The sequence below is a fragment of the Phoenix dactylifera genome, chromosome 9, assembly GCF_051530095.1.
Source record: "Phoenix dactylifera cultivar Ajwa chromosome 9, Ajwa_hap1_PhDact_Kaust_v1.1, whole genome shotgun sequence".
In the NCBI taxonomy this organism is placed as follows: domain Eukaryota; kingdom Viridiplantae; phylum Streptophyta; class Magnoliopsida; order Arecales; family Arecaceae; genus Phoenix; species Phoenix dactylifera.
Genome location: NC_143198.1, coordinates 30,434,626 through 30,446,390, shown reverse-complemented (window position 1 = coordinate 30,446,390; position 11,765 = coordinate 30,434,626). Strand labels below are relative to the sequence as shown.

The 11,765-nt window shown below is 38.6% G+C and overlaps 2 protein-coding genes across 3 annotated transcripts; one reads left to right on the top strand and one right to left on the bottom strand.

Moving 5' to 3' along the window:
• The first annotated feature begins 3,797 nt into the window (after positions 1 to 3,797).
• On the top strand, positions 3,798 to 6,008 carry LOC103709033 (endoglucanase-like). The gene is made up of 7 exons (XM_008794187.6): positions 3,798 to 4,101; positions 4,199 to 4,396; positions 4,563 to 4,640; positions 4,720 to 4,872; positions 4,974 to 5,082; positions 5,226 to 5,392; positions 5,479 to 6,008. Exons 1-7 carry the CDS (start codon positions 3,946 to 3,948, stop codon positions 5,854 to 5,856), a joined length of 1,239 nt encoding a protein of 412 aa, XP_008792409.4. The 5' UTR covers positions 3,798 to 3,945; the 3' UTR covers positions 5,857 to 6,008.
• On the bottom strand, positions 5,406 to 11,002 carry LOC103708997 (Putative methyltransferase family protein). 2 transcript variants are annotated; one of them, XM_008794132.6, is made up of 9 exons: positions 10,798 to 11,002; positions 10,589 to 10,711; positions 10,406 to 10,471; positions 10,263 to 10,329; positions 10,050 to 10,150; positions 8,127 to 8,171; positions 7,713 to 8,045; positions 7,507 to 7,609; positions 5,406 to 6,958 (listed from the first exon to the last, which is right to left on the bottom strand). In XM_008794132.6, the coding sequence occupies exons 1-9, from the start codon at positions 10,831 to 10,833 to the stop codon at positions 6,876 to 6,878; spliced, it is 957 nt and encodes a 318-aa protein (XP_008792354.4). In that variant the 5' UTR covers positions 10,834 to 11,002; the 3' UTR covers positions 5,406 to 6,875. The 2 variants fall into 2 exon arrangements, with proteins under 2 accessions (XP_008792354.4, XP_026661147.4); XM_026805346.4 differs by having other exon boundaries at positions 6,580 to 6,958; positions 10,011 to 10,150; positions 10,798 to 10,999.
• Between the last annotated feature and the right edge of the window lie 763 nt (positions 11,003 to 11,765).

Genomic DNA, 11,765 nt, shown 5'->3' with positions numbered 1-11,765 from the left:
ACTTCGAGGCCTAAGCAGGAGTCTACTTCACTGACTCAATTTTTTGGCCTCTATGTGACATTTCAGGAATTCACTAGCCAACAAAATATCCGAAGTGGTCTTTCGCTTGGTTGAATTAACTTTGAATACCCAGTTAAAGACGGCCGAATACGCCTTACAAAATTCTTGCAAACTGACGAGCACCAGAAGATATATATATATATATATATGTTCATGACCAGAATAGAGCTCTCCTCGTGAATCAAACCTGCTTTTAACTTGTCTACTTGTGCGGCTCACAAGGGAGTGGCATGATTCAAAGAGGGCTGTTGGATTTGATCCATGGCCATTCTATCTGGAGTTTTATAGAACAATATTGCTATAGGCTTATCTTCAAGAATTCATGGAATTCCCGGTATGAAAGAAATTTTATTGTCAAAAAAAAAGCAATTGTTAAAGTCATCAACATGACTGTCTTTATATAGACAACTGAAATATTTGAGATGGGGCCCTCTCCAGACCTTGAACCAAAAGGGCCAACATATCAATCAGGACAACGTGTGTACTGCACAAGATGTGTGAGGACCATGCCAATGTGTATTTAATCTCACATCTAAGAGATTTTGGATACTTAAATGAGGCTAAAAAAATCAAAATAATACTTATACTTGGCTAATCTTTTGGTACGAGATCCTAGATCATCACAAATAGTATCAAAGTGGACTTGATTCAAAGCCTATATAGATTAAGTGATACTATAACACGAGCACTTTTAGGGCTATCCGTGAGCCATTTGTGCTATGTGATTGTATTCTAGATGGACCTTAAATCTAATAAGGATATGAAGGCTTAAACAAGGAGATTATATGAGAACCTATATGAAACATGTGTTTAATCGCAGTAGTTGAGTGCTAGGACGATCTTGGATAATTATATATGATCAAAAAATCTAAATAATACTTTGTTGGTTAACTTTTTGAGTGAGGTCCTTAAATAATATCTTCTTAGTTAACTTTTTTTGAGTGAGGCCCTAAGATTTTACATGTTGGCTATAACTAAAGAAGCCTACATGATTTAATAATGCAGTTCGCACTTCTGTGCATTGTATGGGATATTTGTAATTACAAATCTCACATAATACACACTGTAGTGAGTGAAAGACTGAGTATCCCTAGAACAACCTCAACTTGAAAAGGATCCAAATTTGATAATTGCTAAACTAATCAAGACATCAATGGAGCACTTGTCAACTTAAAGCATATTATTAAGACCCTTTAAGTTATTAAAAAAAAATCATTGGAATTTCTTTTATTGGATTTAAATTTAATATTAATATAGTGTTAGAATTTGGAATCCAATTTTAACAATCATAATGAAATGAAAAGATTTTTGAATTTAGAGTCGGTTTCGAAATAAGCACTTATGCACATAAAACAAGAATATTTTTTTTAAAAAAATATATAATAGGTATTAATTCTAGTATTGCATCATGGTGCTATAGGCAATTCACAGGAATCAACAAGATAAATTACATCTCCTAAATACAAGCCATCTGGTCATGTAATAGGCTACACAAATATTGGTACGTACTGTAAGGGGACAAATGCAATGCAATGCAAATTAATAAGCTATTGTAACGTTACACGGTGGTTTTTAAGTTACGCTCAAATGTATAATATGTGGTGAAATTTAAGATTTATGTTCGACCTATACATAATACAACTAAGAAGTTCAACAATACATTAAAAAAAAAAATTGATCATGAAGCCAAATAGGCATCTCGATGTACCCCATGGCCATCCTTCGCATTCACGCGCGCCTCTGCCAATATATATCTACCCATAAACAAATGGATTTGTAGTTTTTGTGTAAGAAGGGTAGTGGTAAATGCAATAGAAGAAACTACATACGTATGGGTCCACGCTTCAGGCTTCCGTGGTTTCACGCAATTTATAGTTGGTGATCTACTCCACTAAATAACCAATCTGTCCATAAATAAGTGTCAGTTAACAAGCACAAACGATATCCTTTTGCCATGTTGTGCGAAAAGATTGGCACAACTCACATACTCAAATCATTTAATTACAAAATTGCTCTATTTGATAAACTTTTTTTGTGTGTACGACGGACATCCTGAAGTATTTTTCTTAGTGCAATATTCCCAATCGCAAATATTTTTGTACACCTACCTCTCTCTCTCTCTCTCTATCTATCTATCTATCTCAATCTCAGTGAATATTAATGCCAATTAAGGACCGCCGTTTTATATAAAACAACACTGCAACTTGAGCACTTTTCCATACTGATGCCATGCAACAAAGAGAGGAGTTCAATGTTTTAATCAGTTGTAGTGTGTTACAACGCAAGCTGCATGCAAAATGCCGAGATGGAAAGGGTCCATCAAATCCTTATTCTGTGGTTCGTACAACTTGGGCACCGTAGATTGGCACCTTGGATTTCACTATCGGTGCAACTTTTACGCCTGTTAAGTGCTCCTCGAGAGCCAACATGCAAGTTACAGCCGAAGTAGAGCAAAAGCACCACCATACTTTCTCAGAAATAGCGAATCTCAGTGACGTCAAATGGCCTACAAAATGGGCCCTAGCTATATCTCATGCCGATTGGCACAAGTTATAAGCTTATTTGGTTATTTGCTTTATACCATGAAACGTATGTCATATTGCCATGCTTATAAGGGGAAGTCGAGGCATTCATCCAACCAGGCGGCCACTTTGGTTGCAACTTCTTATCCCAGCCATAGAACTATGGCGGTTTCCTCGCTCTCTTTACAACAATCTCAGGCACAAACTGATACACGAAAAGTTCATTCCACAAAACTACCTAACAGCTCGTTCTTCTCCTTTTAGTTTTTATAACAGCCTTTTATTTTCTTTATGTCAGCAATTACTCAACTTGCACCATTCCAAGGCCTATGTTGTTCGGTATATACTTCTCCAACTAAGAGATCATTGCTTTTTAGGAGGGAAGCAGGCAAAGGTGGCATGGGTCGGAGGGTGCAAAGAGTGAAATGGAGAAACAGAAGGTATGGGTGGTCTGTCATCCTACTTGTAGTCTGTTATGTTGGGTGTAGATAGTGTTTAAACACTCATATATATCTTTGCTTTATGATCACTATATATACAGGTCTCCGTAAGAATAAAATCATAGCAAGAGAGATAGTACTATAGCAGTAGCTAGAACTAGAGACAATGGCCTGGAAGGAGAATGGTTCGGCTGTTGCGTTATGCCTATGGGCACTGGTATTTGGTTTAGCTATAGGGAGTGCAGTAGATGAGGGTGGTGAGGGCAGGGTCCTTTGTGATGGGTCTTACAACTACACCGATGCCCTAGCGAAGGCCATTCTGTTCTTCGAAGGGCAGCGCTCTGGAAAGCTGCCTGCCGACCAGCGAGTTGAATGGAGGGCCCACTCAGCTCTCACAGATGGCCAGATAGACAATGTAATCCTAGTAGCGTATTGTGCATACTGAAAACAATCCAAAATTAGCTTCGCATTCATCTTTTTACTTCTCTTTTTCTCTAGCTCCGTTTTTCAGTACACTCCAACATATAGTTCTTAAAAGCATGGAGAATATGTTGCATGCAGCTTTAGGCAGCAGCATAACCTAGCCGAGGGCTATTAGACACCATACCAATCAAGTCTTATTACATAACGAATAGGATCTATAGAAATGAGATGATGTGATTGGCATAGTGCATGCGGTATAGGATACGGCTTCTCAAAAAAGAGAGAGTCGGGATAAGATAAAATATAACCATCTGGTAAACTTATAATGATTTGGACTCTAACAAAACCTAATAATGTGAGTTTAAACATATAAAAGATGGTGCAGAATACTTCTTGTTTTTGAGAAAGCAAAATATAACCAACCGTTTTGTTCCTCTCTTCAGGTGGATCTCACCGGCGGCTACTATGATGCTGGAGACAACATCAAGTTTGGCTGGCCCATGTCATTTAGCGTCGCCCTGTTGAGCTGGGCCGCCACCGAGTACGAGGCACAGATTTCTGCAGTTGGCCAGCTTGACCACCTGCACTCGGCCATCAGATGGGGAGCCGACTTCATACTGAAAGCTCACACTTCGCCAACCACACTCTATACTCAGGTCGATCTCCTTGCCTTTGGAAACATCAAAAAACTAAAGATGCATCCATTGCAACCATTAAGCAGCAAGATCGAATGCTTCTTTTGGCAATTGGCAGGTAGGTGATGGATCGGACCACTCCTGCTGGGAGCGTCCAGAAGACATGGATACGCCTCGTAATCTCTTCAAGATCACTGAAAGTTCACCAGGCACAGAGGTGGCTGCAGATGCTGCAGCAGCCCTCGCCTCTGCTTACATGGTATTGAAGAGTGTCGACCCCGACTATGCAGCAAAACTTTTGGAGGAAGCAAAAGCAGTAAGTGATGAAGAAAATCTCAGATGGTTGCACTCTCTTCCTTGATCCATTTGGCCAGGATCGATGCATCTGACTTGATTTCTTCTTTACATAGAAACCATTCTTTTGAGAAAGAACAAAATTATCTTCTCTCTCATGATGCGCTTATTAGTGATGTTTTGATCAGCTTTTCGAATTTGCCGATAAGTATAGAGGGTCATACCAAGCCTCTTGTCCGTTCTATTGCTCCTTCTCCAGCTACCAGGCAAGACTTCGACTCTCATTGATCAGCTATAACTTTGTCTCAAGAGTAATCGTAACAGTTCTATTTACTCTGTATATAGGATGAGCTTCTATGGGGTGCTACTTGGCTCTACAAAGCAACTAAAGACGTCCAATTTCTGACATTTGTATCAAATAATCAGAACTGGAGTGGTGTTGTTCCTGAATTCAGCTGGGACAACAAATTCGTTGGAGCACAAGCATTGCTAACAAAAGTATCCATAGACAACCTTCTATAACATTTCTAAGAGATGGTCTCTGTTGCACATAACGATCACATCCCTCCAAAAATTTCTAATGTGATTTCTTCCTTCAGGAATATTTGGCAGGGAAGAAAGATTTAGCTATATACAAGACCCATGCTGATGGATTTGTATGTTCGTTGATGCCAGGAAGTGGCACTGTGAAAATCCAAACCACACCCGGTACCGAATATTTCTTCTTAAGCAAGAGTAGATTTCAGACATCGCCCATGCTTCTCTCTTCGTACGCTACACAAGAATGCAACTCTCCTTTGGATCCTGAGTATCTTAATCTTACAGCATATTGTTTGTAATGCCATTTCCAGGAGGGCTTCTGTTCACACGGGACACTGTTAACTTGCAATACGTGACGAGTGCTGTTATGGTGCTGTTTTACTACTCAAATACCCTAGATTCAGCTGGGATTAGCGAAGTCCAGTGCAGCTCAGCTAATTTTTCCACTGCTCAAATCAGAGCATTTGTTAAATCACAGGCAAACATCATAGTTTTGGTTAATCAGTACTGCTCGGGCATCGAATTAGTTCTTGATTAACAAATTTTTAGTACAATTTCTTTCAGGTGGATTACATACTAGGCAAGAATCCACTTGGCTACTCATACATGGTGGGGTTCGGCACCAAGTACCCGAGGCGTATACACCACCGAGGTGCATCCATACCGTCCGTCCAAGTTCATCCAGCAAAGGTGGCCTGCGGCGAAGGCTTCGCAGATTATTTTAACACCGACAACCCTAATGCCAACATTCACGTCGGAGCAATCGTCGGTGGTCCTAATTCCGGCGATGAGTTTGGTGATGTTAGATCAGAATCTATACACTCAGAGCCCACCACCTACATGAATGCAGCCTTTGTGGGTGCCTCAGCACCTCTGCTCGATGAAAAATGTGGCTTGCAGCTACCACTGGATGATGGAGGCTTTATGGCATCAGCTTCCTAGTTCAGCAGATGATTATGATAGTTCATGGTGCGATGTCATATTAGTAAAAATATCATTTATGGAGATTGTAATAAACCTTCGTGGCTTTGTTATAGCTCAGAAAAATAAACACTTTCTGGCATTCTTAAAACTCAGGCCTAGTTGTCTGGTTCCAATTCTGTGCTATTTGTTTCATCAGGGTGGATGCTGAATGTTTAGATAAATGATGCTAATGTAATGGGATTCGATGAGATTTGCATGAACCCAAAAATGTTTTCTTGAAATCAAATTTTCAGTTCTTCCAGCAAGGGGATATGGGCGGACAAAATAAACAAATTATAGACACTGTTTAAGCATTAGTTTTAGAATAGTAAAGGAGAATCTTTATCAAATAAAATAAGGGGCCTGTGTTAAACTTTTTTTTTTTTAATATCACTACAAGAAGTTCTACACAATATCCATGTTTCCTATCTTAAGCAGTGAGTACTGTGGGAAATTGTGTGCATCTTTCAGTGCTTAGTTCTCCTTCCCTCCTTCCTCCCCTTCACTTCTTTCCCTTTTTGTTGAGGGGCGGGTTTAACTCTTTTGAGAGTCAATCAGCTAACTGATTGAAACTACTTCAATGTAGATTGGAAACCAAAGTAGCTCACTGATTCCTTTTTCTTTGAAGAAATCAATAATAAAAGTTGGACTGTGAAGTTCATTGGAAAATGAGAAAGCCGAGAACAAATATTTTAGAAAATATTCAGAGGCAAAAACAGGAGAATTTTATGTGCTGTGCAAATATCCACTACATAAGGAAGCAACATGGAATTTGCAATATCTAAAATATCTTACCATTAGAGGGACAGTGGCACATTTATAGTGTACATTAGAAGTTGGCATGTTGAGCATTAGCAATCCCAATGATATGATTGCTCTGGACCTTGTTCTCAAATGGAGGACTAATGGAAGCAGCTTAACATAAGAACAAGAATACATTTGAAGAAAAATACCTCTACCTAAAAGCTTGCTCCTCTGCGTATGTCAAAAGTACGAGTCTACTTGAATGAAAACTTCCACACCTCCCGGACGTTGGATGAACCATCAGCAACTTCAGCAAGCAAACAAGCTTCCATGATGCCTAATGAAAGTGGCCCCGAGTAATAAATTTAGACTTGATGGAGCCATGAAGAAGAATAGATGTTGATCCAAATGTAAAAATATGCATGAATCCCCATCACAGAGCCATGAAGAAGAATAGATGTTGAAATGTAAAAATATGCATGAATCCCCATCACATAGCATGCATGCAATAAACCCAGTAAGGAAAGTTGATGCATTGAACGAATTTACATTCTAAATGCACAAGCATTTCTCTAGAAGTCATGAGTAATGATGAATGCTTCCTGGTAGGATACATAGTTAGGTATGCAATCTAAAGGTAAATATGGTGAAATATCTCTGTCAACGTATAGCAATGCGGGCTTTCAACACAGGGTGGAAAAAAAAGGATTGAGAGCATGAAAGATGATATTGGTGAGGAATAGTACCACACTGGATAGGTTAAGAGGACCCTGAAGGTGCTTATATACTCATGGGCCACCCACCTACTGGCTTAAGCTTAGGTTGGACTAACAAATATTCTCCAAGATGTAGTTTTTCAATAAAACAAAGAAGAGCATATCTTACCATCTTCTTTGACCAAATGTAGAAACTGTCTAGTACCCCCACCTACTCCAAAATAATGCTTCTTTCCTGCCATGTAGATTACTCCAGAAGGATGGTGCAAACACTGTAACATATATTCTTAATCTCAATGATTACCAACATATAACAAAGGGAGAAGAACTATATGCCAGTGGTAAACAGCAACAATTCATGTTAAGGGCACTTGCCTTCTTGATAAGCCCATAAAGACTATGGAGGGAGGATAATGCATACACAGTTTCTGCCATCAATATGATATCATAGCCATCACATCCCTTTTGCTCTGGATCATCTGTTGCTTTTTGTTGGTCCATATTAAATCCACAGTGCAGCAGCTGGTGGATTTCACTCCAATCACCAGCAAAAAATCGTACATCAGGGGAGATACTCATATCCGTCTTGTTTGTAATCAGAAAATGTTGTTGAGACAATTTTTTCATGAGGTTGACTTTTACGTTTGGTATCGTCAGATGCTTGAGGACCTCAGCATTAAAGTCTTGGAAATGTATAACAGCTGCACCCTGATGAATAAAGGAACACATGAATCAAAAAATTGAAAATAAAGTCCAAAGTAAACTAATCAGAAACAGTAGAAATCATACTTCAAGACCTGTAAAGATCCCAGGAAGACCGTGACCACATCCAAGCTGAAAATAAGACAGAAAAGCAACTATTGTCAGTAGCAATCAGGGCAACTTCAGAGCTGACTGCCAACATCTCAAGACAAAAATATGAGGGTCACTATTTTCATATGCAGAATGGAACATGATAGGAAACTTATTATTCCAGCACTCATTAAAACAAAACATATTGATTAAAAAGAAAAATGGGCGAGCAAGGCCTTGTTCATGGAAAACTTTCAATAAGAAAAAACAACATGAGAATCCTCCATCCTACACATAAAAATCGATTCTCATTTAAGCAACTTTAGCCCATAATCAAAAAAAAAATTGCAGTTTTACATAGTTTTCCTTGCAATTGGAACTTGGAAGCACACTTAAACTACTGTCACATGCTTGGAAATATGCACACTGATTTCCCCCACAGGCTGTGGGGCTGAAGCCAACAAATCTTGCATCAGTTAGGCAAAATGATTGCATTGCCTGACTGCACAAAAAAGCTTGAACCATTGTCCTGGAAGGCAATTCTACACTTTGCGAACATATGTTTCATAATTCATGTCATTGTGAAGATCATCAATAGTTCCAGCTGCATATACTGGAATTAATACTGCAAATTAAACAGTCTATGGGCAGGCAACCAACTATCCTTTCCCATATATTTGGTTTGTTTATTGTTTACGAACTGGAAATGTTCTTAAGAATTTGCATAGATAAGCAAATTATTCCAATTCATGCTGGATGGATTGCCCATCAAGGAGGATTTCCATGTTTTCTCCTCAAACAATGGAAAACTATTGTTACTTGCAAAAGACATTGCTACACACTTTTGAGAATAGGTTGTTATATAGACATAAAAATGATCAATTGATTTGATGGAATATACTAGAAGGAATTGCTTATATTAAGCATTTTAGGGATAGGAAAACAAATAATCCTCAGCTAACAACTTTGACTTTCTTGTTTTCCAGAATTCAAAAGGTTATGTATTGTAGATACAACAGGCATGCAATTTGGTGCAGCTTCATTGGTTACTACTGCTCACAAATATACTGCATGAACTACAGCTAAGCCAGCTTATATCATGCTTTGCTCCATGTCAACACAATGCATCGACAAGAAAAATTCATCCATTATGTAAGGAAGCTATCACCAAATCGCCTACCTGGCTACCTTGATATACAGTTTTTCCATTATAACTGCCCCTCTTGTACCTTTATACTTGATTGCCAATATATGAACACTAATTGCACATTTGTAGAAAACTGAAAACATAGCATCATGATACATTATCAAGCAGTGATGTCATTATCACCTAGAAAGAAGTTGCATACATGCATATTGTTGCTAGTAAAGGTGTACAAGGTGTTACTTTTTAATATCTACATCTTGCTCAATAAGATAACTTAATGAGACCATGAAAACTTATACAAGCTCCTGGGAACTTGTAAGTTGTTCATATCTATTTTTTGGTAAAATAGATATCTTCAATAACATGTTTAAACTAACTTGTCTCTTGTTCCTTTTCCCCATTAAATCATCTGGTAATATTATCATATACATACTGCTACATATGCTCAAATCTATGCTCTATCACTAAGGAAATCCTCAAAACTTATTATTGTGATTGTCAAATATAGAAACTTGACTTTCAAATCCACAAAATTCCATTCTAATACAATGTTTTAATCCATTAACTAGACATTTGTGACTATATGGTATTTTTTCTGACATGATGCAGTTAGGAAGAAAATTTCATTCCACGCTCATGCCTTATCATGGAAACAAGAAAACCTAATTGCTAATTATCCAAGTATAATGCAAACAAAAATCCATTTCAAAACCATTTCCCGTGAAGTTCACGACCTGAGAGCACAAAATACCACCTGAGACCAAGCAGCGCACCTCTAATACTCGCTTTCCTTTAAACATTAACCGACCTTCTCGGACCTCAGAACAGAGGGTCTTGACCAGATCAACCGACCCTTCCCACAGCTTCAATCCTCCTAATCTCATAAATGATGTAAACAATTTTGTAAAAATATGCTTAAATTAATGTGCTAAAGACCAAAAGTTATTAGCAAACAAGAAGAAAGCAGCAAATAATAAAGATTTCACCTTCGTATTTTCCCGCGAGCAAATCCGAATTGACCACCCCAAAAACATCGAAAGTACTTACTCTTCCCTAAAAATGAAAACCCAAAGAGTGCTAAGCTACAGAGCTCCTTCTTTTCCTTCGAATTAATATATAAATCAGATACCTTGAGAAGTGTAAGCTCGTCGTTAATAACAATGGGTTCTGCATTTGATTTCACTGTCGATGATTCCTGTGAGCAGGACACGATTCAGGGGAATTGGAAAATAAAGAACTGGTTTTTATGAACAAAAATTACTCATCCATAGCGGAAAAACCGAATGGGCAAGGAAAACAGGAACGGAATTACCTCAGATAGGAGCACTTCTACGCAAGGAGGAGGGGGAGGAAGAGGCTTCTCCGGAGAACCAAAGAGCCCAAACCCCAGGCCCTGCAGGTTGGGATTCGAGAAGGAGAATAGAGGGTACGTCTCCTGAGCCAGGAATTGGACGAACAAAGACATGATCAACGAAAGATTTGGGAAAAGGAAGCAGGATGAAGAGATAAGAAGATGGATACCTTGGGCTTCGAAGAACTGTTCTCCTCCTCCGCCATGGACGGCCTCAGACTGAGAGCAGAGGAACAGATGACGGATGAGAATGGACCGGAGGCGGCGAGCGGCGAGCGGCGGAGGAGGTGCGCCGGCGCTGGAGGCTAGAGGGAGGGAGGAAAGATCCGAAAGGAGGAGCTCGGCTAGGGTTTAAGAACTCGGCCACGGACCAACGAATCGGGTGGGGTAGTTTGGGGGAGGGAGGAAGAGAGACTTGAGGGACTTAACTGTAGTATCTATAACTTGTAAGGACTTCGATGCAATATTCTCTTGCATCATGTTTCGACTAGTCCCAGCATTCGAACTACATTTATAAAAATTCAAGATGCTTAAAATGCGACAATGTCAACATGTAAGGACGTCGACGCAATATCTTTCTAGCTCAGGTTTAAATTAGTCCCGGCAGCTGATAGGGGTGTGCATGGATTGGATCTGGTCAGTTTAGAGCTAAACCCAAAACTGAATCGATTTAAATCGATTTTCTAAAACCGAAATCGTGATGGAGCTAACCATCTATAAAAATTAGAGTTGATCTTAAAAGTTTGCTTTGATCCGGTTCGGCTTATTTGATTGGTATTCAATAGGTTGGACTAAATGGGCTGGGTTGAGTTTAAATATGCAAAATTTCCATTATACATAGAGTTGATATTCAATGAATTAAAATAAATTAATTATACTTAGTTTAAACATATAAATTCTATTTTATAAAAAAAAATATAAAAAAATAAAATTAAAATTTATATGTAGAGATATTTATGGGTTGGGTTGGTTTGAATTGATTTTTCAAAAACTCAAACTAAAATCAAATCAAATTTTTTTGAGTTTAAAACTTTTTCAAACCAAAACTAATTTTAAAAAATTAATATAAGCTGAACCAAAAAGTCCGGTTTAGCAGCTGGCATGACGGGACTAGTTCACTTCCAAAAACTTAAACTAA